This window comes from Scophthalmus maximus, chromosome 11 (genome assembly GCF_022379125.1).
Source record: "Scophthalmus maximus strain ysfricsl-2021 chromosome 11, ASM2237912v1, whole genome shotgun sequence".
Taxonomy (NCBI): domain Eukaryota; kingdom Metazoa; phylum Chordata; class Actinopteri; order Pleuronectiformes; family Scophthalmidae; genus Scophthalmus; species Scophthalmus maximus.
The window spans coordinates 22,784,748-22,810,000 of record NC_061525.1 but is presented as its reverse complement, the minus strand read 5'-3'; the positions used below and the strand labels follow the sequence as shown (position 1 = coordinate 22,810,000).

The 25,253-nt window shown below is 49.8% G+C and overlaps 1 protein-coding gene across 2 annotated transcripts in view; it reads right to left on the bottom strand.

Annotated features, from left to right (window-relative positions):
- The window catches only part of clmpb (CXADR like membrane protein b), a 62,231-nt gene extending 49,505 nt beyond the window's left edge, over window positions 1–12,726 (bottom strand). Inside the window, exon 1 of one of the 2 annotated variants that reach the window (XM_035623308.2) lies at window positions 12,238–12,726. In XM_035623308.2, the coding sequence (XP_035479201.1) occupies window positions 12,238–12,268 (31 nt within the window). In that variant the 5' untranslated portion in view covers window positions 12,269–12,726. The remainder of the gene's footprint in view (window positions 1–12,237) is intronic. The other variant, XM_035623306.2, reaches the window with a different exon arrangement.
- Between the last annotated feature and the right edge of the window lie 12,527 nt (window positions 12,727–25,253).

Here is a 25,253-nt window from a genome sequence, read left to right as displayed (position 1 = left end):
CTTATTCGTCCTATGACCTCGCGGTAGCCTCCGATAAGGCCCTCGAGGGGTCATCCCTGTGTTAATATCAACCCCCCCCCCCCCCCCCCCCCCCACACATATCGCACCAACCGGCCCACCAGTTATGAGGGGTGAGGGGAGGGGAGGGGTGGGGGAGCACACACTCAAAGGTAATTACTGAAAGTGCTGATTACCAGCAGAACCGTGACCAGTAACGCCGCTGGAATTTAAATAACGAGAGTCTCGCTCTTATATATAAAAATTAAAAAATAAAATTTAATCAACAATTCTGCAAGATATGAAATAAAGACAAGCTGCCACAGTTGAACTGAGCAATGCAATAACTCTTCAAGCATCATAAGCAATCCGTGATCTGATTACTGCATATTTACAGTAACTGCAACAGATTACAGATGCCATCTTTTTTTTTGGGGGGGGGGAATCAGATCAATGTAATTCCATTATTCATCTAATCAAATAGTCCTCCTCCTCCGCCGTGCTGAGCTCACAGAAAGCGACGTCCCTGACATGCAGATCGCCAGCGGTGAAGGAGACATATGGTCGGCCTCTGGCGAGCGAGCGGAGTGGCCATCTATCACGAGCCCGCGGTGGGAAAAAAAAAGCCATACGCACTCCGTCCACTCGGGGGGACGGGGGGGGGGACGGCGAGGGGACGGGACAGTAAAGGGAAGGGGCTCATAAACACACTCCCTCAGGACTGGGCGGGGCGGCGGGGGGAGGACGATGGTGGTGGCATGTAAAGTCCTCCGACATAGGGGTCGGAGGAATAGAAAGATTAGATTGATGGACTGAGCTGCTGTAGTGGGGTTTTTTTCCCCCTGCAGCACGACACACCCGGGGCGTACGGTTATGATTACTTGTAGTCAAAGCCGCGGCCGCAGGGATGCAGACGGCGGCTATACAGTCTAGAAAAATATTAGGATTAATGACCGACGCCGGCTCAGTCCAGAGAAACATCACTCATACTTGTCGTGCAGTTCCAAACGGCGTGCGGGGCAAACGACCACGATACAGAACTTCTGTGGTCTGAAATATCTAAAAATCCTATTTATTTATTTATTTATTATATATACAGTATATATAAAGGCCTCTGCGTGTTCCGCCGGCTAATGTGTTCAGATAACGTGACATCAGGTTTTCCGCTGCTGACATCGCTTCATAAGAAACTGCACCACTGTCGTCACGACAACTGCTTCCTGTTGCACGATTATATTGTCACGGAAATTATCGCCATAAACAATATTATCGTGATTTTGAGACCATTTATTTTAATGACTGAATCATGTATGCTCGCAGTGAAGGTCTATTGGTCGTTGCGAGTGAGAGAAATGTAATCCAAAATTTAAACTTTGCGTTTAGGCCAATTTGAAGACACGGTACCTTTTAGAAAAATACATGAAAGCCATATTTTTGTACAGACCAAACAAGTACAAATGAGAGGACAGGAGCAGTGAGACTAGACTGTTTTTGACATTACAAGGCAAAGGTTCGACCCGTCATCTGCCCTGGGTCCGTGGCTCAGCGGTGCGTCTACTAAATCCCGCAAAAGGACGAAAAAGAGTTGTTTGCGTTGCCTTGCGCTTCTGTGCCACGCGAGCTCCAACGTGGAAGGAAATGAATCATTCGGCGGCGTGAGAAAAAAATAGGCTCCCTTCCGAGTTGGGGCGGAGGACGGGGGGGGTCCAGTCGAAGACCTGTGTGTGATCGGGTACACTCTTCTGTCAGCCGGGTCGTGTGAGCAACCTGTCGTGTCCAATGTCGGTAATTATATCCAGCTGAAAAGACAGCGCGGCCCCCGTCGGTGCCGGTGCCTGTGCCTGTGCCGTGTTTTTTGCAAACCGAGCACTTTCGCCGGCGCCCTTGGCACCAGCGTGCGGCGTCCTCCTCCGTTGTGTCCTGTAACTGAACACCGTGCGCGGCCCCCGTCCTCGCTCTCTTCTCTCTCCAATGCCGCCGCTTCGCAGAAGGCGTCCGTGTCTCGCGGCGAGCCGAGGGCAGCCTCTCACCGTGGATCGGGTCACGTGGCGCCGGGCGGATACGTCAAAGGGCACGGGCGGAAAACGCGCACACGTGGGCAGAGAACGTAATAGATAATCGATGCCAAGAGGAGCCACGGACCTCGTCTTCTTCTGCGCGCGTCGCTTTGTGGCGTTCGGCACACTTTCGTTCCGCCCACACGAGCTCCTGCGACTCGTGTCTGGCGAGGAAGCTTCAGTTGTTTGATTTCAAACCAATGTGTCCGGACAGCGCGTCTCTTTCGGTTCGGTGCGCCTCAGCGCGGCTAACGAGCGGTCCTCGGCGTTCCCCGCCGAGTGAGACGTCTCTTCCTTTTTGCTGTCGATTCATTACCGGAGAGGAGAGATGGGGGGGGGGGGGGGTTTAAGACAGACAACGGCGTCCCGCTAATCCATTCTGAGCAGCCGTAAGCCTTCCGTTATCGCTCGTTACATTTGTGCATCTCTAGAAGACTCGGGCCCTGTATGACACAGCAGTCGCTAGGCGAAGAGGGAAGAGAGACGCGCTAACTGCTGTTGAACTGGTTTAATCGGGTAACACGGGTGTCTTCCTTCACGGACGCCGAGTATCAGCACACTTTTATTACAGCGATCGACGCGATCCTGGCAAGCTCTGGACTCGAGGCGGCCGCAATGCCACGCGATTCCCTCCTGACGATGGAACCAGGCATGAACGCGGCCTTTCATTTCAGTCTCTCTCTCTCTTTCCTTTCACCATGTGCTGCGATCCAGTGCACGTGGATAAAACGTGGGCCCGACGCCGCCTGCTATCTCCAGCCGTGCCGAGGGTCGACGCATCAGCGCGGCCGAGACGCTCCGGCGTTCGTTGAGACGGCAGGCGACTTGCCTTTCTCTCTCTCTCGCGAACCCCATTTTTTGCTCCACCGAGGCAGGGTGCACTTAATTGCCTCATTAGCAAAAGGGCCGGCGAGGAGTCGGCCCCCTCCACATTGTTCAATGTCAAGAGTGCAACGGAGAGGAAAGGTTAATAGAGTAAACAGCATCTCCCTCTCCTAAATGGGGGAAAAAATGTTTGCTTTCCAGCACGACGGGTCGGAGGCCAAAAAGCTTCATTTCACCGCACAAGCGTTTGATTTCTTCGTCCTCGTATCCGCGCACTGCATACGCCATCCCTAATTCCAGAGGGGGGGGCACGGCTTGCCGCTGCTGTGGGGGTAACTCCCAAAAGCTGTCTTCTCTTCTTTCTTTTTATTTTTCAAAGCCTGGACCCGTCGAGGAAGCGGAGTCACCGCGCCAACTTTAATTATTTTAAGAGCTCGACTTTGCAAACTCTGCTCCTTCCTCCTTCCACGGCGTCTTGTGGACCCAAACGCCAACACTCTTGAAGAGAGACACGCGAAAATAAAAGCCTCACATTTAATAATTTCGACAGGGACGACAAGCACGAGCTGCACCGTGTCTCGCGCCGGAGAACATTATTATTATGCCGGAGAAGTGTGACAGTTTGGACAACAATGCCAAACCATGACAGGCGTCAGATCGCAGTCCTGAGGCCCCGGCGTCCGTCTCCCCGACAAGAGATTTGGCTCTCTGTAAGTCGCGGGGTCTGACAAGCTGCGTGATGGACCGGGGCTAAGCAAGCGCGCACTCGACCCCCCCCCCCCCCAGAAAAATGCTTAGAGAATGTCAAAAACAAACAAACGGAGGAAACACGCCGTTATCCTCACTGAGCTCGCAGTATGATTGCAAAGTTGCTGGCCGCAATTTTGCTTTCACTCCCCTTGGGTACGCTACATCACTGCAGCGAGGTTTTACACGATCGCACGGGGGCACAACGTGGCCCTGCAGCCGCGCAGAACACGTGTACGTGATGGTGGCTCCCTCTGGTGTCACGGGGCGGCTTCGAACCCCCGACATTTGGCCCTGGAGACGGGACGCTGTTTACACACTTGCGCCGCTCTGCACTCGACCAAAGTTGCGCAAGCTCAACAAAACACGAGATACAACGATTAAATCCCAGCCCCGTCCCAATATTCGTGCGCGGTGAGAGTTCTGAAATAAGCCGCGCGGTGATCAAGGCTGATGGAAGCAGGATCCTTGAGGTAAGTGAACCGCAAATGTCTCGCGCCGGGACGAGCGCTGACCAGATGGAGGCGCCAATCGGATCGCAATCGTCCTGTCGCACCGTCGACCGTTCACGTTACGGCGCTTTACTCAGTCTAAAAATGTCCATTTGATGTATTTCATACGGTCTATTGGTGAAGTAGCATTGATATCATGAAGAAAATGAGCCCCACTACGTCAGAAAAACAACCACCCGTGTGATGTGACATCCACATTGCAGGCTCCTCAGGCTGTGGTATGAAGTCAGACTTCTACTGCAGGGCTACATTGGAAGTCCACATCTGCACGGCAGCGTAGCGTAAAGGCTCCATTTCATCAACAAGTCAAGTCTAACGAGTTGGAAGAAACAAAGGTGGTGGTGCCATCTGCTCTGCTCGGAAGCTCTTCGCTGGAAAAAGGGGGAAAAGAGGAGGTGGGGGGGGGGGGGGACTTCATGTATATACACAGTCTGAGCAACCCCGGTACGATCGTTTATCTCAACCTCTTTTTTTTTGGGAACTGATAGAGGACTCGTGCAAACGCTTTTAATCTGAGGTACAGTGACGGGAGCTGGGCTGTTGTACAATCAGTGACATCACACACTTCATTTGTGGACAATTTAGCGAACTGATCAATGGCGTTAAGTTCGCGGCGTTTTTTTGACGGAGCGAGCGTTGCGGCGTTGTGGTCGGATGATTAAACCATCCATCACACGACATCCGCTGCGGCTGGGAGAAGGCAAAAACTGGAGAGCTGCACCTACAGTACAGTACGGTACAGTAGAGTTATTGCTTCTTCTTCTTCTTCTTCTTTTTTTTTTACTGACACGAGGCGAGGTTCTGATGAGCAAGGACTTCATCCCTATAAAGAATCAATTGGCGGTATTGCGCGTATAGCTTTTTCCAAAGGCCATAGTTTTATTAGAGTCAATAAAAAAAGAGATGGAGTCCAACAATTTAAAAGTCACACCATCATCTGATCTTTTTTTCGTCTCCGACCTGAAAAAAAAAGAAGAAGAAGCAGCTCACACTCAGTATGGATCTATGTTTGACAGATGGCCGAGTCCTGACTTCAGCGATCATGCACTAAGAGTCGGGGGGGGGGGGGGTCCTGCCAGATGGTGCTCAGGTCTAGTGCAGGTAACCACTTTGTCTTCCAACACTCTAATCAATGGCCACCAAACCCAGCCCCCCCAAGCCACTTCCAAACACCATCCATCTTCAGGTCTTTCCAGGCTGCTCGGTGACGAGCAAAGAGCGGCTGAAGATAAATGTTGGAAGGGCAGAAAAGTGGGGAGGGGGGGGAGGGGGGGACCTCTCCTGATTAAAGCCACGGACGCTTTAGGGGAGGAGCGGCGAGCAAAAGGGGAAATGGAGTGAGACAATGTAGCGTGAGTGGTTCAAAACACCTAATGGAGTGTCGGGCTAATAGACGGCCGCAAATTGAAAGGAACAGCAGGCGTCTAAACAGGGCGACTCGGAACATTTCCTCCCGCTCATTCACTTCAGCTGAGGGAGAGAAAAAAGAAAAGAAACTTCCATTATTTGGTGCAAAAACGCAACTAGCCCTCATTCAATCCGCGAATCAGTTCCCGGGGGCGTCGCATTACGGCCGAATGCCACGTAGAATGAAGGGAGAAGATGAAGGGTGAAAAGTCGATACCGGCCGCGCAGGAGTAAATCAAAAAGTCCTACGTACACTTTCAAAAAAGACTCTTTTCTGTCTGCATCAAAGATCCTGTATGGAGGACGCCCCCCCCCCCCCCCCCCCCCCCGCGGTCGCAGCAGTCCCGGCTCGCCATTCTCCTCGCCGACTCTCGTCTCAGCAGCGAGATGCCGCTTGAGTGTCCAGGGTTGATATTTTTGGACATGATGATCAATAATCGCACGCCGTGTGTGTGTGTGTGTGTGTGTGTGTGTGTGTGTGTGTGTGTGTGACGAGGCGCCGCACAGATGGGAGTCTGACAGGCGCGCCCCACGACCAATTACAGACGCTAAGCGACCGGTAAGAGACGATCAATTGTTGGCGCAGGGTTCACTGGGAGTTTTGACACCGGTGAGGTTTGCCAAGCACGGCTGAGTGTAAGAGAGAGATTTTCCAAACCCCCCATTGCCGTGACGTGACCCTCGACGGAAAAAACGGGACCAGCGTCGCCGGCGTCGGGGCCTCGCGCACGGGAAAGAAAACAGGGACATGGCTGCTTCCTGAGACGGAGAACGTGGACCAAGAAGCGCGTGCTGCTTATACGCAAGAGGAGCGCGCCAGGCTTTACTCCGCGGCAGATTTCAGTAGAAAGGAGGAAGCACTTGAGAAGCACGACAAACCCGGGGGCTGGGAAACTCTGGGATGATACGTACCTTTGCTCGTGACAAACAAATCCTTTTTTTTTTTTTTTTTTTTTTTTTGCGAGGCGCGTGAACGTTGATCACCTTCGCTTTTTGGAGCCGGAGAGCGCCCGCTCGGTGATGGATGGAAATCCCCTTCCCGGGCAAAATGTCAATAAACTACAAAGGATTAATATCGGAGACGGACCCTTCGGCGGCGGGGGGTGGGGTGGGGGGGGGGGGGGGGGGGGTGGGGGGGTTGATGAGGGAATCAATCTGAGACTATTCCCTGTTCCACATTCGCCGACAGCATCGGCGCTCGTCTCGCCGCTTCCTCTGATCTTCGCCCCGCCGCTCACACGAGAACAATCATGGACCCTGATCACGATGACTCAGAAGGAGCATTCTACTTCACATGTTTTCCGGGGGAAAATGGCCGCGATTGCACCTGCTCCATTGACTTTCGCGGTTATTCCTCCCCCTCCCGTCGGAGGGACGTGGCCGTGGAGATTAGAAACCGGGGAAGTGGAGGCCAATGGAACATTGTAGAGTCGCTACTCAAGCTCAAGAGCATAGCTGCTCTTGAAATGCTAAATCTGTGGCCCTGTCTTATCTTTCTATCTGGGATGCAATAGAACATGATGAATAAACAGTAAGACGTACACTTAAGACGATAGACGATAGAAAACGCTGCTCTAACAGTGTGAGTGCAGTACAAACACACCCTGCCGCCGGTGTACGGACTCACTGCGCATGTGGCTCCGGTTAAATGTGAACCTGAGCCTCTCCGGAACATCTGTCACAGATTAGCAGTGAAGTGAAATAGGCAGTTCCTGTTCGTACGTTCCAAAATGAATCTGGCAGTAATTTTCCTCCAGCGAAGGATGATGGGGGAAAAGGGGGGAGGGTGTGTGGGGGTCAAGAAACACTACACAAACCCTGCTCTGTCTAGGCATGTGTCTTGTGTTTTACAAGACGACAGCAATCGTAGGTGTGGCCCTAAAAAGAAGAGAGACAGCGGGAGGAGACGCTGAAGAAACTGTCAGATGAAGGAGTGTTGATGACACATCGAGGAGAGGCCGGCCGCGACCCAGTGACCTTTACTTATTGTTTGTTTTACCTCGCCCGTCTTCAGAAAACACATAGGGCCACAACCTCAGCCCCTTTCTGCTGTTAGGGAATAAAGGCACTTACTGCACAAAGCAGGTACACACACACACACACACACACACACACATTTTTAAACATGGCATCCGGCCTGCTGCGACAGAAGAGAGACAGACCCTCAGACTAAAAGCAGCACAATCAATGAAACATGAAGAACCCCCCCCCCCCCCCGACCCCCCAGGTGCAGCGGGAGGAGGAGGAGGAGGGGGGGACGGTGGCGGCTTGTTATTCCGGGAAGACGGCCTGTCATTCAGAGGCCGGGGGAAAGTGCTTGGAAGGCAAATCAGTAGTTTGATAATGACATGGGTCAATTGGTTCCGAGGACGTCTTTCCGGACCCTCGGCGCTCATCCGGCGCCCCTCCTCGGTCGACCCCCTCGCTGGAGGGTATTCCAGAGCGCTCCCTCCGCCTTTTGCGGATTTGCCACTTTTTGAGTGATAGAATCCTCTCTCTCTCTCTCTCTCTCTCGACGGGGAAATCTGTTTACACTTTGTTGTGCCGTGTCGAGTGGCCGACGTTGCAGGAGGAAGGGAAGCTGCGCCTCTATCCGGAGCCATACGTCTCCCCCGTACGCGTGTGTCCTACCGCTCGAATGCAGAAGCTAGTGGATATCGATATCGTACGTTCACGTGCTGATGTGTCCGATTCACATTCATCGAGCGAGCCTCGTGTAAATGAATCCTACTCGCCCACTGAAAGTCGTTTCATAAGCTCCGACAATGTGGGACGAAGGTTGACTTCTGACACCTGAGTGACAGGGAACGGATGAATATCCTGCAAAGACTTCAGATCCCAACGGAGCGAGCGTTTCCAAATCCATCCCACACGCTCTCCTAAAAGAAACAAGCCAAATATGCTCAAAGCCGAGCATGTGCATATAAGGGGGAAGGGGTGGCGGATGATAAGGCCGAATGATAATGCGAGTCAAAGGGAGATCAAAACAAAACCGTAATGTATGGTAACTACACGTCAGATGTGGGAACGTCTCCGGGTTTGTGTGTGGGAATGTCAGAAGTCTGGGTCCTGGGATGTGTGTGTGTGTGTGTGTGTGTGTGTGTGTGTGTGTGTGTGTGTGTGTGTGGGAGTGTGATTCAGGCGCAAACACATCCAAGATGTCACTTCGTAACCTCTGGCTCAGGAGGCTCCTGTCATCTTCGCATCTCGGAGATCCTCCTCTTGCCTCACCCCGGCAGGCAGACGTGCTAAATATAGAACGGGGACAGAGGGTTTTTTTTCCCGTTGGGCGCTCTGCTGCTCTTCTCTTCATCTACATCTGTGAGGCCGGCGTGTGTGGTGCGTGGGCCATGTCCCCCTCTGCACACACACACACACACACACACAAACAGACACACACACAGACACACACACACACACACACACACACACACACACACACACACACACACACACACACACACACACACACACACACACACACACACACACACCACACAGGTGGGGTTTTGGGCCCCTGCGGATGGAAGAGGCTCACTCATTCATTCCAATTACATTCCTGCCGCGTGACTTGCGCTCTGTTATTACTTCCTGGCCGGTCATTTTCAAAATCCTCCCATTCAGAATCATTTAATCCTGGCACGGGGACGGATCGGGCCAATCCATCACCGGGCCTCCTTTTCCTTTTACCGTTCTGCCCACTGCGCCAGGCGCGCTGTCGTGACCTCGACTCACTCTATTGTGACCTTGTTCCGTTTCCAGTAATACTTTGCGTCGACGGAGTCGGCGAGGGGGGGGGGGGGGGGGGGGGGGGGGGTGGGGGGGTGCAGGAAACTCTCCCTGGCAATTAATTGTGCTGCTTATCTGTAATGTGAACGGTGGACGTTACAGCTCATCCAGCAGATATTAAATTAAAAGGACGTCACGTGACTCGCAGCGGCCGGGGCCGAATTGAAGACGGAGGAAAAAAAGAAAAAGGAAATGAGCCGCTATTAATGACTATTGATTCTTTTATAGTAAAACAGCCACTTCCCCTCTTCACTCGGCCTCGGTGTTGATCCTGAAATAATGCGGACTATAACTTTAGTCTGGCAACGACTAAAGCAGCATGCAGCCCGACGAACATACACATATTTCCCTCTTTGCTCTTTCGGCCGTCTGGTGGATTTATTTCGCGAGAGACTCACGACCCAGGTTGAAGTCTTGGACACTGGACACTCGACCCCGATGTGATTTTTCTTTCCAGCTCGCCTTTATACACCTCGTGACATGACAAGAGGAGGGAGATGGGAAATGCCTCACCATGGCAACAACCGAGTCATTTAATACACTCTTGGCACAACACGATGGTTATTCTAAGAGAAGCGTATCTTGGTGCTTTTTAACTGCTTGTTGGTCAATTAGACGTGCGGCGCGTTTTTTGGTTGCCGTGCGATAGCTATACACTTCCCACTGTGCCAGCCTGAGGAATCGCTTGTGTTTTCATCATCATTTACATCATAGCAATCATAACTAGAGCCCGACCGACATATCGGTTGGCCGATAACATCGGCCGATATTAGCCTTTCACAGACATGTCGGTTATGGGGCCGATAAGTTTAGGGCCCGAGCGATAAATTGGTCCGGCTCTAAAATGTACATTCATGTTTTACATGTTTACGTAAAAATTAATGGTGTTTATTTTCTTAATTCAAGTTCTACATATTTGGTTGTATTTCTGATCTTTATTTATTTATTTATTCATAGTTATTTATAATAAAGTTTATGCTTTAACATCAAGTCTCAATTACATTTCTTTGTCATGAAGGTTTGATAACGAAATCTTTGACGGATTAACATTATGCATATATCGGTACAGGTATAATTTATCGGTATCGGAAATCTTTCACTCCCTAATAACGATATCTGCATCGGCCCCCCAAAAAAATCCATATCAGTCGGAATGTATAATCATAACCGTGATCGGCAAGTCGGCGATTTTCTAGATAATCGTCGTAAAGATGACGGATAAGCTTCGTGCCCCGAGACGAGTCGGCCCTCCAGTGAAACCAAGGACGAGTGACAGGCGAGCACATGCTCAGGGTTCACCGGTACGTCCGACGTGACCCCCCCCAGCTCCACAGCATGGGTCAATTTTATTCCATTTGTTTCTACACTGCTTTACTTATTCAGGGTCAAAGTTCAGCCTCCACTGGCGCCCGGGGGGGGGGGGGGGGGGGGGGGGGGCGCTCCCCGGAGAGGTCGTGGAAGTATAACTGGACAACGGGAAAAGGGCCGATGATGCTGTATAACAAAAAACTCTTGAGGGCGTTGACATGGTTACATCACAAGCCACATCGAGCGCGAGCGAGTGACATCAAGTCGTCGGATGAAATGAGATTCCCTTCTCTGCAGTGCGATGCACGAGAGCGAGCCGGCGCCGGATTGTGGAGCCGCGACTTCTCGGACTCGAACCAGAACCCGCCGAGCTGCCGGGCTCTCGGCTTCACTACTCCACACGCTGCTCTCTCTCAACCACACTCCTGCTCCAAACTCCCCCATGCCACAGCAGCAGCGTTCAGGCGCAAGTGAAAACTCCCTCTCCGGCCCCAAAGCCCCAGTTACACCCAACTCCAGCTCTCTGTTTCCTCTCTCCGTTCCACTGCGGACGCCGAGAGGCGAGCGGCGGGGAGTGTGAAAACCCCTCCACTGGAAGTGGTTTCGACACAGCGCCCCAGTCACTTCCAGTCAGCGAATGGTCACGGCGGAATTAGGCAACAATCCCCCATTCAACTCCGGTGCACCTGGAGCAGGCGATCACAGCCGCGTTGGTGCCAGCGTCAGCAGCAGTGATAACACAGCGGTCTGTGGATCAGAGAACTAACCATCTGACAGCCATAAAACCTATTTCAGGCTCCAAAACTATTTGTTTCTTTCTTTTTTTTTTTGAGAACAATACTCTTGAAACTGGGCCAAACAATAAGGCAGACTAGTGGAAACCGTCCAACCCTGCAGGGTCTTTGTGGCTTTCTACATTCTCCCTACAACAGCATCATCTGCATCATCTGCATCCAGCCATGCCCTTGAATAATGCAATGTGTCAATACCTGCATGTGTATCCATATATATATATATATATATATATATATATATATATATATATATATATATATATAAACACACATATAGACACACATATATATACATATAGGTATGAGGCGATGGATAAATCTGGACAGCAGATTTAAAAGGGAGGGGTCGGGGTGAACTTTCTTCCTTTTTCCATCAGCACCCCCCCCCCCCACCAATTTTTTTTTTTAAAAAGCAGAGCAGCATATTTGCTAAGCACCCCCCCCCCCCCTCCACCCCACATTTGTCAAATATACATTATAAAATAGCAAATTTCCCAACACATGCGCGTTGTAGAGAGAGATGGAGGGTGACGATACAAAAAAAAGGATAAAGATGAATATGTGCTGACATCATGATGGGGCTGAGGAAACAATGTTGGCCAGACGTGTTAACAACAATAAAAAAATAAAAATATATACTGTATACATATATATATATATATATATATATATATATATATATATATATTTACACGCAGTGTCCACATTCCTCGAACACGCTCCATGGCTTATTAAAATCAATTAATGGATCGTTCAAAGGAGGAGGGGGGGGGGGGGGGGGTGAAATGAGAAGTGACTTACCCAGAAACAAAGAGAGAAACGTTGCAGACATCGCGGCTGGAGATCCCGTCCGCGGCGGAGCTGGAGACGAGGCGCGCGGCGGAGCAGGCGCGCGGGGCGCAGCGGCGCGGCGGAGCTGGCGCGCGCGCGGGGCGCAGCGGCGCGGCGGCGTCGAGGAGCGAGATCGCGGGTCGAATTCTCACAGAATCTTCGCGGGGCGCGTGTGGCGGGGGGGCGGGGGCGTCCGAGGGCACGTTGTCATCGTGTCTAACAGCAGTGAGCCTCCCGCTGCTGCGGGGGAACGCGGCTCTTCCTCTCCATCGTCCTCCTCCGTCGGTCGCTTGTTAAATCGCAGGCTCGTCACTTGGCGTCGAATCAAAGTTCCCCGGCTGTCTGGCTCCGGCTCCGGCGTGGGACGTGTTGTCTCAGGGTCCCCCTCCGTCTCCTGTACACTGGGCAGTCCTCTCTCTCTCTCTCTCTCTCTCTCTCTCTCCCTCTCTCTCTCTCTCTCTCTCTCTCTCTCTCTCCTCCTTCCCTCCTCCGCTGCACAAAATGCCAGAGAGGAGGAGGAGGAAAGGGAGGAGGGAGGAGGAGGAGGAGGAGGAGGATAGGTGGATGAGCAGGAGGAGGAGGAGGAAGGATGAAGGATGGAGACCTCTAGAGTCTGAACTTCTCTCCTGCCTTTAAACAAACACCCCTGGTTTCTGGAGGGTGTGTGGGTCATCACGAGAGGCGCCGGCTTGATCCCCCCTGACATGAATATGAATTTACAGTCGCCTTGACAATCCGTATAATTCGTGAAGGGTTTATAGTGAGTGAGTCGTGGGGACCTGATGATAAGATTATACGTGAAAAAATGTGGTATGGTATGTTTTAACCGTGTTATCTTAAGAGTATTTACACTTTGATGTCCTGCGTTTACTGTACACTGAAGGATCACAGTGAGGTTCCTGCGTATAATATACTAGATCGCGTCACAACGCGTTTCTCTGACCTTTTATAGATGAAACTATACATGTACGTCTTTTAAATAATTCAACAATACATAAAACTTGGGCTGCACCTAACGATTATTTTCATCATCGATTAATCTGTCGTTCGTTTTCTCGATTAATGGATCAATTGTTTGGTCCATGAAATGTCTTGAAATGGTGAAAAATGTGTTTCTCAAAACCCCAAGATGATGTTTTGTTTTGTCCACACACCAAAGATATTCAGTTTACTATCACAGAGCAAAGAAACCAGAAAATATTCACATTTAAGAAGCTGAAATCAGAGAATTTTGAGTTTTTATTATCATTAAAACTACTTGAACGGATTCATCGATTATTAAAATAGTTTGGCGATTACTAATCTGTTGCAGCTCTACATAAAACAAATAATCATCATATTAATGGGTGATGAATTGAATTATGAATTTTTAGCTCCATCACCACTCTCCATGGTAATCAGATTTATTCATTTATGGTTTGATTTTTAATATGTTCTGAAGAATTCGCGAGGTCAATCCAACCCGATGCGATCTGCTCGAGCAGGAACAAGCAACGCTGCACGTTTGAATCTCAGAAGCGTGATATCATTTCCATGGCCACTCATATTTCCCAAGCTGTGCTTGTGATCAAAAGGGAAGTTCCAACATCTGTTTCGTTCCAAAAATGGCACATTTTCATTTCCTTTTTTTTCAAACTTGTCCAGCAGCTTCCCCCAATTTGAAGGATTATTCCATCAATCCTTTCGCTGGCTTTGGGTGAGATATGTCACATGATGGTCCAAGTTAAACAAAAGGGGCTGTCTGGCCTTGAGACAAATTAACCTCCCCCTCCTCTTCTTCATCCTTTCTGTGTCTCAACAATCCACAGAAATAACAAAAGGATCCCACTTGCCACTCCGCCGCTTCGCTCCCGCCAACCCCCCCCTCCTCCTCCCCTCCTCGAGTGGCCTGCTCTGAGCACCAGCCCTCCTCCTCCTCCTCCTCCTCCTCCTCCTCCTTTCCTTTCCGTTCCAATAACTGGAGATTGCTCCAAACAACGTCTCTCGTGCCAAAGTGGCCATGCACACACACCACATCCATTCTCTTCGTCTTTCGCAATCCGGGGACACAGACACGTGTACACAGACAGTGAACAGTTGGTGAGACGCACAAATACAAACGCACAACATAATTCCAGATGTTGCAAGAGGCAGATAGGACAGATCCACATTTTGTGGGCGATAGCACCTGGGCTGCGGTCGAATTGTCAAATGTGCTCAGGAAGTTTTGGCTAAATCTTGAAGTGTTTCATCGGCAGCCACGACACGAGTTGTTCGGATTCTCTAAACGCTTGGGACGGGCGCTTCAATGGTTCCTTTTCCTGTCTCCTTTAGCGTAGGGTACACTGGAGCTTCCTGTGCGAAAGGAAAGGAGAAACGGACGCCCCACAATTCATTGCGGCGGCGATGTTCAACGTGACGCGCCGTGCACAAAGGTAAAAGATTCAATCTGAAATAGAAGAAGACGAGTATGAATATGACCCAGAAGAGACACACGTCATCATGTAAGTTACTGTTACATATGAAACATAACATGTGATGTCACACGCTGATGGAGCCAATCTTCGGAAATTTGCAGTTTCACCACGACAGACGCGTCAACAACATCCGCCGTCGCGTGATGACGTGGTTTAGTGAAAGTGGTCCTGTGAATCCTCCTTGACACCTTTCCTTGACCTCATGACGTTTTCCACCGAGGTCAAGGAATAGTAGATAGGAAAAGACGACAGGAAGCAAGATCCCAATGCACCAACGGCATCTTTTTTTTTGTTTTTTCTCCTCCTTTGCTTGTGTTGCTCTGTTTTTTCCACCTGAATATAAAAAAGGGGTCACGGCCCCCGTTGCAGCTCGTCCCTGCAGGAGTCGGGTACTCGCAGAAGTCCGCCGGTGTAGAAAAGTACACAAGGCAAAAATGAATAAAAAGAACTACTCCGAACCGCTGCAATATCAGCTGTCGAACGATGACGGATGGCCGCTTACAACGGACGCCGTTCGCCGCTTGCGATCGCAAGCAGTCCCAGATACGAAAACACTCGATTTGAAAAAAGATGAAGCACAGAGAAAGCCAACATACATCACATCTGTGTTCCATTTGTTTGCCCCCCAAAAAGCAAGCGGGCAAGAGAAAAAAAAAGATTTGAGATCTGGAGGTGAACAACACAGCAGCAGCACGACGACAAGTAAGATGACCTCACTTCATGCAGCGCTGTATAAAGTACTCACATGCTGTACTTGAGTGAACAGAAAAGATATCTTACTTTTCTGGGTTCGACCCCGGATCAAACCAACCAGGGCCTTTCTGTGTGGAGTTTGCATGTTCTCCCCGTGTGTGTGTGGGTTCTCTCCAGGTTCTCCGTCTTCCTCCCATAGTCCAGAGACATGCAGAATGGGGTCAGGTTCATTGGAGACTCTAGATTGACCGTAGGTGTGAATGTGAGAGTGAATGGTTGTCCGTCTCTGTATGTGGCCCTGTGATAGGCTGGGACCTGTCCAGCGTGAACCCCGCCTCTCGCCCAATGTCAGCTGGGATTGGCTCCGGCCCCCCGTGAGTCTTAAATGGATAAAGCGGTAGACGATGGATGGATGGATATTACTTTAAAATGACAAAATGTTAAAAGTAAAAGTTACCCATGAGAAAATGACTTGAGCAAAAGTCTAAAAGTAGCTTACATCAAATGTACCTGAGTATCAAAAGTGTTTGTCAGGTATTTAAATGAACTCAAAGCTACAGGGTGTAATATTTAGAAGGACTTATTCACAGAAATTGAACATATTGTCCATAACTATATGTTCATATATGTATAATCACCATGTTTTTTCGTCAACTTTAAATGAGTTATATATAGTTCCATGAGGTGGACCCGACCTCCGTGTGAGTCGCCTAGTTTGCTACGTCCTGTTGAATACGGTTGTTGTAACAAAACGGTCCAGAATTCGTCGCATTCGCGTTGAATTTTCAGACAATGCCAGAAACTGGAAATGGAATCAGCGCTGCGCCGCCATAAAGTGTCCCTTGTCGGTCGCTCAGTTGGTTGTGGTTTGCAACTTTGCCCCCAGATGTCGCCAGAAAATTACAAACTGGGGCTTAAAGTCAAAGTCAAAGTTGAAATAAATATAAAAACTCTAAAGTAAAGTAAAGATACTCCCAAATTCTACATAGGTACGTACCTTTACACTTATGTATAAAACTGTATGACAACGCAACGTGAGGAACGAGGGCGCATCCATTGTTGATGGTGTGGCGATATATATTCACGACACGGCTCACTCGCCTCGGCTGCCGAGGGAGGCAACCTGCCCGCGCGTGGTGGCTTGGCCTCGGCGCATGATCTGGCGCCGCGATTGCAGATGGCCCTCGCAGATGGTTGATATTTGTACCGCGCGGGGCCCCTCGGGAAGTCACTTGCGTGGAAGCTGCTCTTTCTGACCGATTAGTTTCGCATCGCCGATAAAGCGCGGCGATCTCCTCGCTGGGTGAGAACGTATCGCCTGGTTGTGACATTAGGAGAAATGTTATGATATTGTTTTAGGGTGTGGGCTAGCCCCCCATTTTTGAGGTGATGATGATGATGATGATGATGATGTTGTGCCGGGACTCCACCCTACCCCCCCTTCCTCATTTTCTCCTCCACGCATGAAAACGTAATCCTCCTAAGTGCAACGTCCATGATTTTTTTAAAAGTCTTCCAGACCCCAACACGGCTTGCATTTTAGCCCGGAGCACTCCCCGACTTATGTACCTTTAAGTGGATCTGCAATTTTAAATCGGGAGCAACGAGACGACGGAACCTCCCGGCAGAGACGGAACCGCCTCGGACGAGAGCGTGTTCCCGTACCGCCAGAACAGCTGTACCCGCCCCCCACCCCCCCACCAACTGGCGATGACATCACGGGGACGTGTTAGTGTTTCGTTGACTCGGCTGTGCCCGGCTCTGGCCACCTTCCCTCTCTCTCTCCCCCTCTGACCTCAGGGAGCGACAGAAGTGGGTAGTTAAAAGGATTCTCGAGTAACAATATGGACGATGAGAAAAAAAGAAAAGAACTCTTTTGTTTAGGCCCTCTCTATTTTTAGCGACCTGCGCCATGCGTTTGGCTGTTAAGTGTTTCACGGCTCGCAGATCCTTTATAATTTAATGAGGGCGACCGGCTGAGATTTACGGCGAGCGTCTTATTGGCCACTCGGCTTATTGATCTAAATCAGACATTTGTTTATGCGACGGTGAAGCTCTCTCCCCCTCCCCCCTGTGCCACCCCAACCCCGACCTCAGGGGCATTTCAAATCATCTGGCTTCTTCTTGAGCCAATAAAGAAATATACTTTTACTAATACTTTCACCGAGAGGCGAGTTTATTGTTCAACAGAATAAATTAGGTCCTCGGAAAAACAACCATCTTATTGTTTCTTTTCATATCTATATTGTACAGTTCCTTTGATCGGGCAATGTTTTCTATGAGATTTTATTACAACATCCTTTGCCGTCGCCCATTTCAACTTGTTCCACGCAGCCGAGCACACCCGTCTCCTCGTGCACTGTGAAGCCCCGTGGATGTTCCCGCTCGATTTGATCATGAGCCTTTTCTTTGTGGTGGAGAAGGATGGAGCTTATTTAAAAAAAATCTAGTTTTCGTGATCTTAATTAAAGGCGAGAGGCAGACGACAACATGGCAATTCCGGAGAAAAACCCAAGATTAATCCAGGATCTGTTGGTCTGGTCTGTTGGTAAATGAATGTGCATGAATGGGAATATGATTGCATGCACGAGTGAATTGGTCTAATGGTGCGTTCACAGCGGACGCGGTGCGAATTCTTTCGCGCCACTTTGGTCGCGCGAGTTTGGTCTCGAGCAAACATTTGTCCGTTCTCTTTCCTTCCACTTTCTCCGACAAACGTCATTTGAACAAACACAAGAACTGTTGAATTTAAAAAAACGGTCAGACAGGAATGCCGATGACAAAGCGGTTGTGCTAACTGGGGAGATTCTAGCTAGCTAGCGTCCAACTTCCGCGTTCACTTTCTGCCGAGCGCTCTCCTTCTCCACCCGGTCACGATGCAAATAGCGACCAGGTCGCTTGAGTCCGAATATTTTAACTCGAGCGACTGAAGTGACTGACGCAAATTCGCCTTATTAGCGTTGCGCTACTCGCGCCATTCGACTAGCCGCCAGTTAGCGCGAATAATTGGCGTCGCGTCCGGTGTGAACGCACCATAAGACACGAGGACGAAAAGACGGAATGGTTGTTTTTATTTTGAATCGTATGACTCTGACTTCTGGAAAAGGTCATAATGCTAAATTGTAGCCGTCTCCAATCCAAGATCAACGGATCGATCACGTCTGAACACTATTTTTCACCAGGCTGCATTAGAATCTGTTTTTTTTCCTCAACTGGCCTTTTTTCTCACCGATGGATTAAAAGAAAACGCTGCATCCTGCCCCGTCTCCAGAAACCATATAGGAAAAGAGAAAAAATCTGATAAATCTTTAATTAGCGGAGGATGTTTGGGTTTAATGTAGACACGTTTTTTCCATTAATAAGAGGGAATAACTGATCGGACCGACGTCATCGAGGGGCCGCGTGTGACCTGAGGACTGAAATCCTGAGTCTTTCCATTCTCACCTTAATCACATTTATGACCTCGTTGGGAAGAAAGTATCGTCTCTACAGCTCGTCCTGAGAAATAAACCTCGCTTTCATTAAAACAAACTGGCTCTAAACTAATTTTCGGCATCATCATTCCCGTGATGCACTTAGAGCGACGCGACAAACCTCGACATAAATCCAACGTGCCGCGACTCGCTTTGCTCCCGAAAGCACATTTTCCCTGTTCCGTCTATAGCTGCGTGTCCATGGAGGCGTGTCGTGGCAGTTGTGTAACTCAGTTAACGGATTCATGTAAAAAAAACACAACAATGTTTATTCTCATTATGCCGGGACGTGTGAGTGGCTTTTGTCGGGAGGAGGGGGGAGCTTGGATGCTACATTGAACCAAAGCAAATTAGCTGATTAGCCCTGGATTTAAGCGTCAGTGGAATGTCCTCTTTGTCATTGATCGCTTTCCAGCCTCTTCGGGTTTATTGACACGGGACGGGGAGCTTCGCCAGACTCCCCGTTATCGTTTTGCAAAAAAACCAAACAAGTCCGTCTTTGATCGAGGGACAAAGCGGAGGGGGAGATTGGCGCGCAGGTGAAGTGCGGAGGCTTTTGTTTGATTTGGCCGTCGCCCCCCCCCTCCCCTCCCCTCCAACCCCCTTGTCCAATAACCATGACTACTGCTGCTGCTGCTGCCCCTCTCCCTGATGAAGTGGTCTCCGTGCTGGTCACCGGGGGGAGAGTGAGTGATGCGAGTCATACGGCGGCGAAGAGCCCGCGTAAATCAGCCGACGCTTTGCATCATACTGTATGTCAGGTGTGGGTGTAGCTGTGGGGGTCGTGGGGGGGGGGGGGGGGGGGGGGGGGGGGCATCCATCTCCCGCACGTCGCTATTCATCACTCCGGGAAATGACCGAGCTGTTGGTAAACACTTTGAGAGTCACCGCCGAGGGGCATTTCTTGAGGAACTGCCCTCGCGCTCTCTCACCTACTGTATCCATACGAGCGGGGAAGCATTAACTGAAGGGGTGGCGACTGAATCTGCACAACAAGTCAAGAAGGGCCGAGTGTGTGTGTGTGTGTGTGTGTGTGTGTGTGTGTGTGTGTGTGTGTGGGTGGGTGAGAGTCTACCTGCTTTGTGCAGTAAGTGCCTTTATTCCCTAACAGCAGAAAGGGGCTGAGGTTGAGGTTGAGTGTGCTCAAAGGTGAAGTCTTCTTGTGTGATGTCAAGGGGCTTTTGAACAAACCTGTTTCCATTTGTCTGTTAAATGGCCGTCGCCTGCCTCTCCATCCCCTCGTGCTCCCTCTCTCTCTCCCTCTCTCTCTCTCTCTCTGTCTCTGTCTCTCAGCCGGTGGCGGCGGCGGCGGCGGCGGCGGCGCCTGCAAGGTCAAATGTGTGATTGCATTTTTTTTTTACTCCAACGGGTTATTTGCGACCTAACGATTTGTCACTTAGCCAAGGCCAAAAGGACTTTATCGCAATTTACTAAAAATAATGTAAAATGATCTGATATATGGAGAGAAGATGAAAAAAACATATATAGAAGAAAGGAAAAAAAGGGAAGAAATCACAGAAACAGGAACAGTCGTGCTCTGATGAAGACACTCACATCGTCTGTGGAGGTGGACGTAGAAACAGGTTGTATTGAATGAAATCAATTTTACATAAAGCTGCTTTAATCAATATTTTCTATCAATAATAGCAGCAAGAAAAAGGGGACGAGTAGTTGGTTCTCAACTGTATGCTAATGCTAACTGTACCCACAGCCCTGGACCCCTGGACCCCCCCCCCCCCCCCCACCACAATGTGAAGATAAGGGAACTCCTGTCTGAAACATGGACAATGACAATCTTGTGGAAAAAGAAAAAGAAAGTAACAACATGTCGATCCATGGGATGAAATGTGATGTGGGATTTTTCTTTTTCTTTTGAACGAGACATAAAAAAATGATGTAGGATTATCTTGTGCCTGGATAACCTCAGAATGGAACCCCCCCCCCCCCCCTGTTCCCCCCACACAAATCATTTTCCTCCAGGAAAAGGCGATATTGGTCCCAGACAATTCCAGGGCCCCCGAGCCGGAGACTGTTCCGAAGCCCGGGCAATTTTCCTGGAGCGGCTCCGGGGCGGAGGCGTGACTGATGCAGTGACCGGTCGAGCAAGATCACTTCTTTTGACGGGCGCGGCCGAGGAGGAACGACGAGAAATGAAAAGTTCAGCACAAAGCAACGGCGTCCCTCATTGGCCAACGTTGCACACACACACACACGCGCACGCACGCGCGCACGCGCGCATATGTTCAATAAAAAACATGGGATTGTTTGTTACCAGAAAAGTGAGAAATGAAAAGTCTCACACATCCAAAAAAAGAGTTTGCTTTTCATTTCTCATTTCCGCGACGCCGTCAGCAAAACAGCTCGAGCGACTGACGACGTCCGCCGACGCCCGTCGGATCCGCTCCCGTTGACGGATGGGATGTTACGGCGACAGATTATCAAAAAAAAAACAAAAAAACAAAGCGTCCGACTATGCGGATGAAAAAAAATGAGTTCATTTCTGGATATCACCGTTTCGATTTATCACCTCTCTGGCTGAGAACACAGGCCTCCGTCTGTGTCCCGACCTTTCAGGCCGGGAACACGTTTCATTTATCACCAACGTTGGGTGAGATCACTCCTCCTCCTTCCCGACGGAAGCACAAACAGCTGGCACCAACATTCTGCTTGTTACCCAGGCCAGCCGTGTCGGGTGACTCAAATCAAAACCTGGGATTTAATCCCTCCGAGGGGCCGCCCCCCCGATGTCCGTCTTGATTCTCTGCCTCCTTCCTCACAGACACGTCCATTCGCGGTCTGGCGCGTTTCGTCCTGACGGGATCTCGCCGTGTGCACCAGTCACGACGAGGAGCAGATCCGTACGAGGCCCAAGCATTAGGGAAGCGGCCGCGAGGGACCTCCCGTCTCCCGGGACGACTCGGCTGCATGTGTGTGCTGGGTGTTCCCAATAACCCCAGATAATGAATGTGGCAATGAAGGGGTTCTTGAGGCTGGAGCAGTTGAGAAACACTGACTTTAGAGTGCTTGTTTTTTGAATTTTTTATTTAATTTGCTTCATCCTCAACCTTTTATGTTGTATTTACTATGTTTGCTATGCACCAGGCCCCCAAAGAAAATTCCGTGCATGTGAGAACCTACTTGGCAATAAGCACGATTCTGACTCTGATTCTCAAAGTAGTAAACATGACTCTCTTCATTTCGGCTCGATATGCAAACTGACTCGAATGAAAGGGATAGTTCAGTGATTTTGAAGTGGGGTTGTATGAGTTACTTATGCATAGTTAATTCCACTTCTCCTCCAAACTCCGTAAAACGACATCGCTGATCACCATCTCCACAAGGTAACACATGAACTATGCATAAGTAACTTATACCAACCCCACTTCAAAATCACTGAACTATCCCTTTAAGGTTTTAAATTTAACTCTTTCCCGTTCATCCGTGTATCATTTTTAACCATGTGGCACGTCCGTAGCAGCGGGCGCAAGTTGTTTTTTTTCTTCACATCTCAGCAATTTCACAACTCTGATTTCAAGCTTCACGAGAGACAAGTTTATTCACCCTGGATGTAGAGTCCTCGGAGGGGGTGTTCTCAAGTGGTGCTTGTCTAAATATTTCTGCGAGGAAGCAGCTCGGAATAGATCGTCCAGGGCCGATACATAAATCTGAAGGACAAAATCGTGTTTGCTTTACAACCGAGGTATTTTTTCTTTTTCCTTTCCACACACACAATACAAACACACATGCACTGAAAAAAAAATATGAGTTGTGTCAGATACATAACGCTATAGCTTAGCGGAGATATGATTGCTTCCTCCTGCATCAGCCCTTAAGACTGGAGGTTTGTGTGTGTGTGTGTGTGTGTGTGTGTGTGTGTGTGTGTGTGTGTGTGTGTGTGTGTGTGTGAAACTGCTGTTTACTTACCGCTGCAATGCAATCCGGGGTGACACGTTTTCACGTGTAATGCGCTCGGACACCGATCTGGGCTTTTATGAGAAACAAATTACAACCTAGCATGCAGCTGTCACTTTGCCTTTGTCAGGAGGGGCCACCCACTAAATATCACCTCGCTCGTTACGGCACAGAGCGCCGCGGCTGCTGCACATGGGGAAGAAAAAAAATCATAAATCTATTCTGGAGGCATTTAAAAAAAATAAATAAGTCCAGCGTGATGTGATGTATAAAATGCATAGAAATCCTCGTCTGCATGCAGCTCGCGTCCAACCGTGTGTGTGTGTGTGTGTTTTGATTTGTGTACAGTACATACGCTTAACAACGTTCACAAACAATGTATATTACAGCGGTATAGGAAGTGTCCGGCCCTAATGCTGCTCTCTTCCGCGAAACGGTGAAAAGTCAGTTTGACTGAACGTACACTAGCGGGATAAGGTTAAACAAGGTTGTTTGTTATTTTCCTTTTTCTTTCCCCCCCCCGTGCACGACATGCCCCGTGGGCACAGTTGCCATTTATGCATGACTGAACTGGCCTGCACCACCACGTACGCGGGGGTCAGCTGCTCCTGCTGCTGCCGCTGTAGGTGGATAACAGGGGGCTGTGCTGGTGTTTAATGCTTCTGATGCAAAAGTGCTCATTAAATAAGCTCAACAAAGGGGGGGGGGGGGGGGTGGGGGGCGTACTGTATGTGAAGTAAAAAGAAAAAATCCTTTATCCAGGTCTGTTCAATTGGGTCAGGGCGTTCGCTCACATCGTCTCTGATCGCGCTCCAACACCGGGAGCGCTCGCTGCCAAACACAAAATTGTGCATGGTGACTCACGGAACACTGACTGGGATGTGGCCCCCACAAAACCAACACATTGGGCCGTCGCCAGCTGCGCAGCCTCTCGGTGCAGCTTCTCGTCCTGTCACTTCCTCGCTGGGGGCCTTTGCTCTCGATCATCTTTGATCGTCTTGATTCTGTGGCCACCACTCAAATGAGACAAAAGCTACAGATTCTCTTAAAGGGGCAGTGAGCGATTTCAGAGGAAGCTCGTCTCTCTCTTTGTCGTTGTTGATTTTTTAAAAATACACTGACCGGGCCGCGAATCCACAGCCTCGGGTATGGGAGAAGGACGCGCTACACACTTGGCCAAAAAACCACTGACACATAGCGTATGCCGCTAGCGCATCTGCTGCTAGCACGACTGTTGCTACTGTCGCTTTCATGTCCGCCGCTAGCACGACTGTTGCTACTGTCGCTAGTACGTCTGCCGCTTTCACGTCCGCCGCTAGCACGACTGTTGCTACTGTCCCTAGAGCACCTGCCGCTAGCACGACTGTTGCTACTGTTGCTAGTACGTCTGCCGCTTTCACGTCCGCCGCTAGCACGACTGTTGCTACTGTCCCTAGCGCATCTGCCGCTAGCACGACTGTTGCTACTGTCGCTTTCACGTCCGCCGCTAGCATGACTGTTGCTACTGTCTCTAGCATGTCTGCCGCTTTCACGTCCGCCGCTAGCACGACTGTTGCTACTGTCTCTAGCACGTCTGCCGCTACTGTCGCTAGCAAGTCTGTCGCTAGCATGTCTGCTGCTACTGTCGCTAGCACGTCTGTCGCTAGCACGTCTGCCACTACTGTTGCTAGCACAGCTGTCGCTAGCAGGTGTCCGGGAGTGATGTATACAAACTGAACACAGTGTTGTGTGGTGAGGACCGCATCTTTTTTGTTAGTTTTCAATTTATGGAGCCAGGGCTCTTTTTTTTTTTTTTCAATCGTAGATTTTTCTAAAAACATGTATTGGTTTTAAAATCGCTCACTGCGCCTTTAAGATAGAACTATCAGAAACGTTAAAGGGGCAGTAAGACCACATGACCTCACCATGTTTTTTAGCCTGGACGGAGCCGAGAAACACAGATTTTTTTCCCCCGCGCACACAGAAGCGACAGCTAGCGGACGGTGAGGAAATATGTCTTACGAAACGTGTCATTGCTTCAGAATCGCTTACTGCCCCTGTGAAGGGTGGTATACTGTACACGGAGCACAGACTGTGATTATGGCTTCAAGAAAAGTTACAAGAAAATGATGTGTTTTGCGACGGGCACGCTCGCATCCCGCACGCGGCAGCCTTTGCAACGCTGTCAACTTCGCCGTTGAACACGGGGCGGCGGAATGACCTCCGCTCCGTCGTCAAAATAGAGATGAGATAACGCCATATGGCGGTCGGAATTATAGCCCGTCATGTTCCAATACTCCAGAAATAACTCTTCTGGATGCAGACCAGTTAAAATGGTGTTTTATTTCTGGGGATTTTTTGGGGAGCCGATTAATGAATAGAGGAGCGGTACCACTGGGCTCTGCTGTTCCCTGAAAAACGACAGCTGACAAATTGTATATTTTCGGAAGGATGATATATCATCACACACACA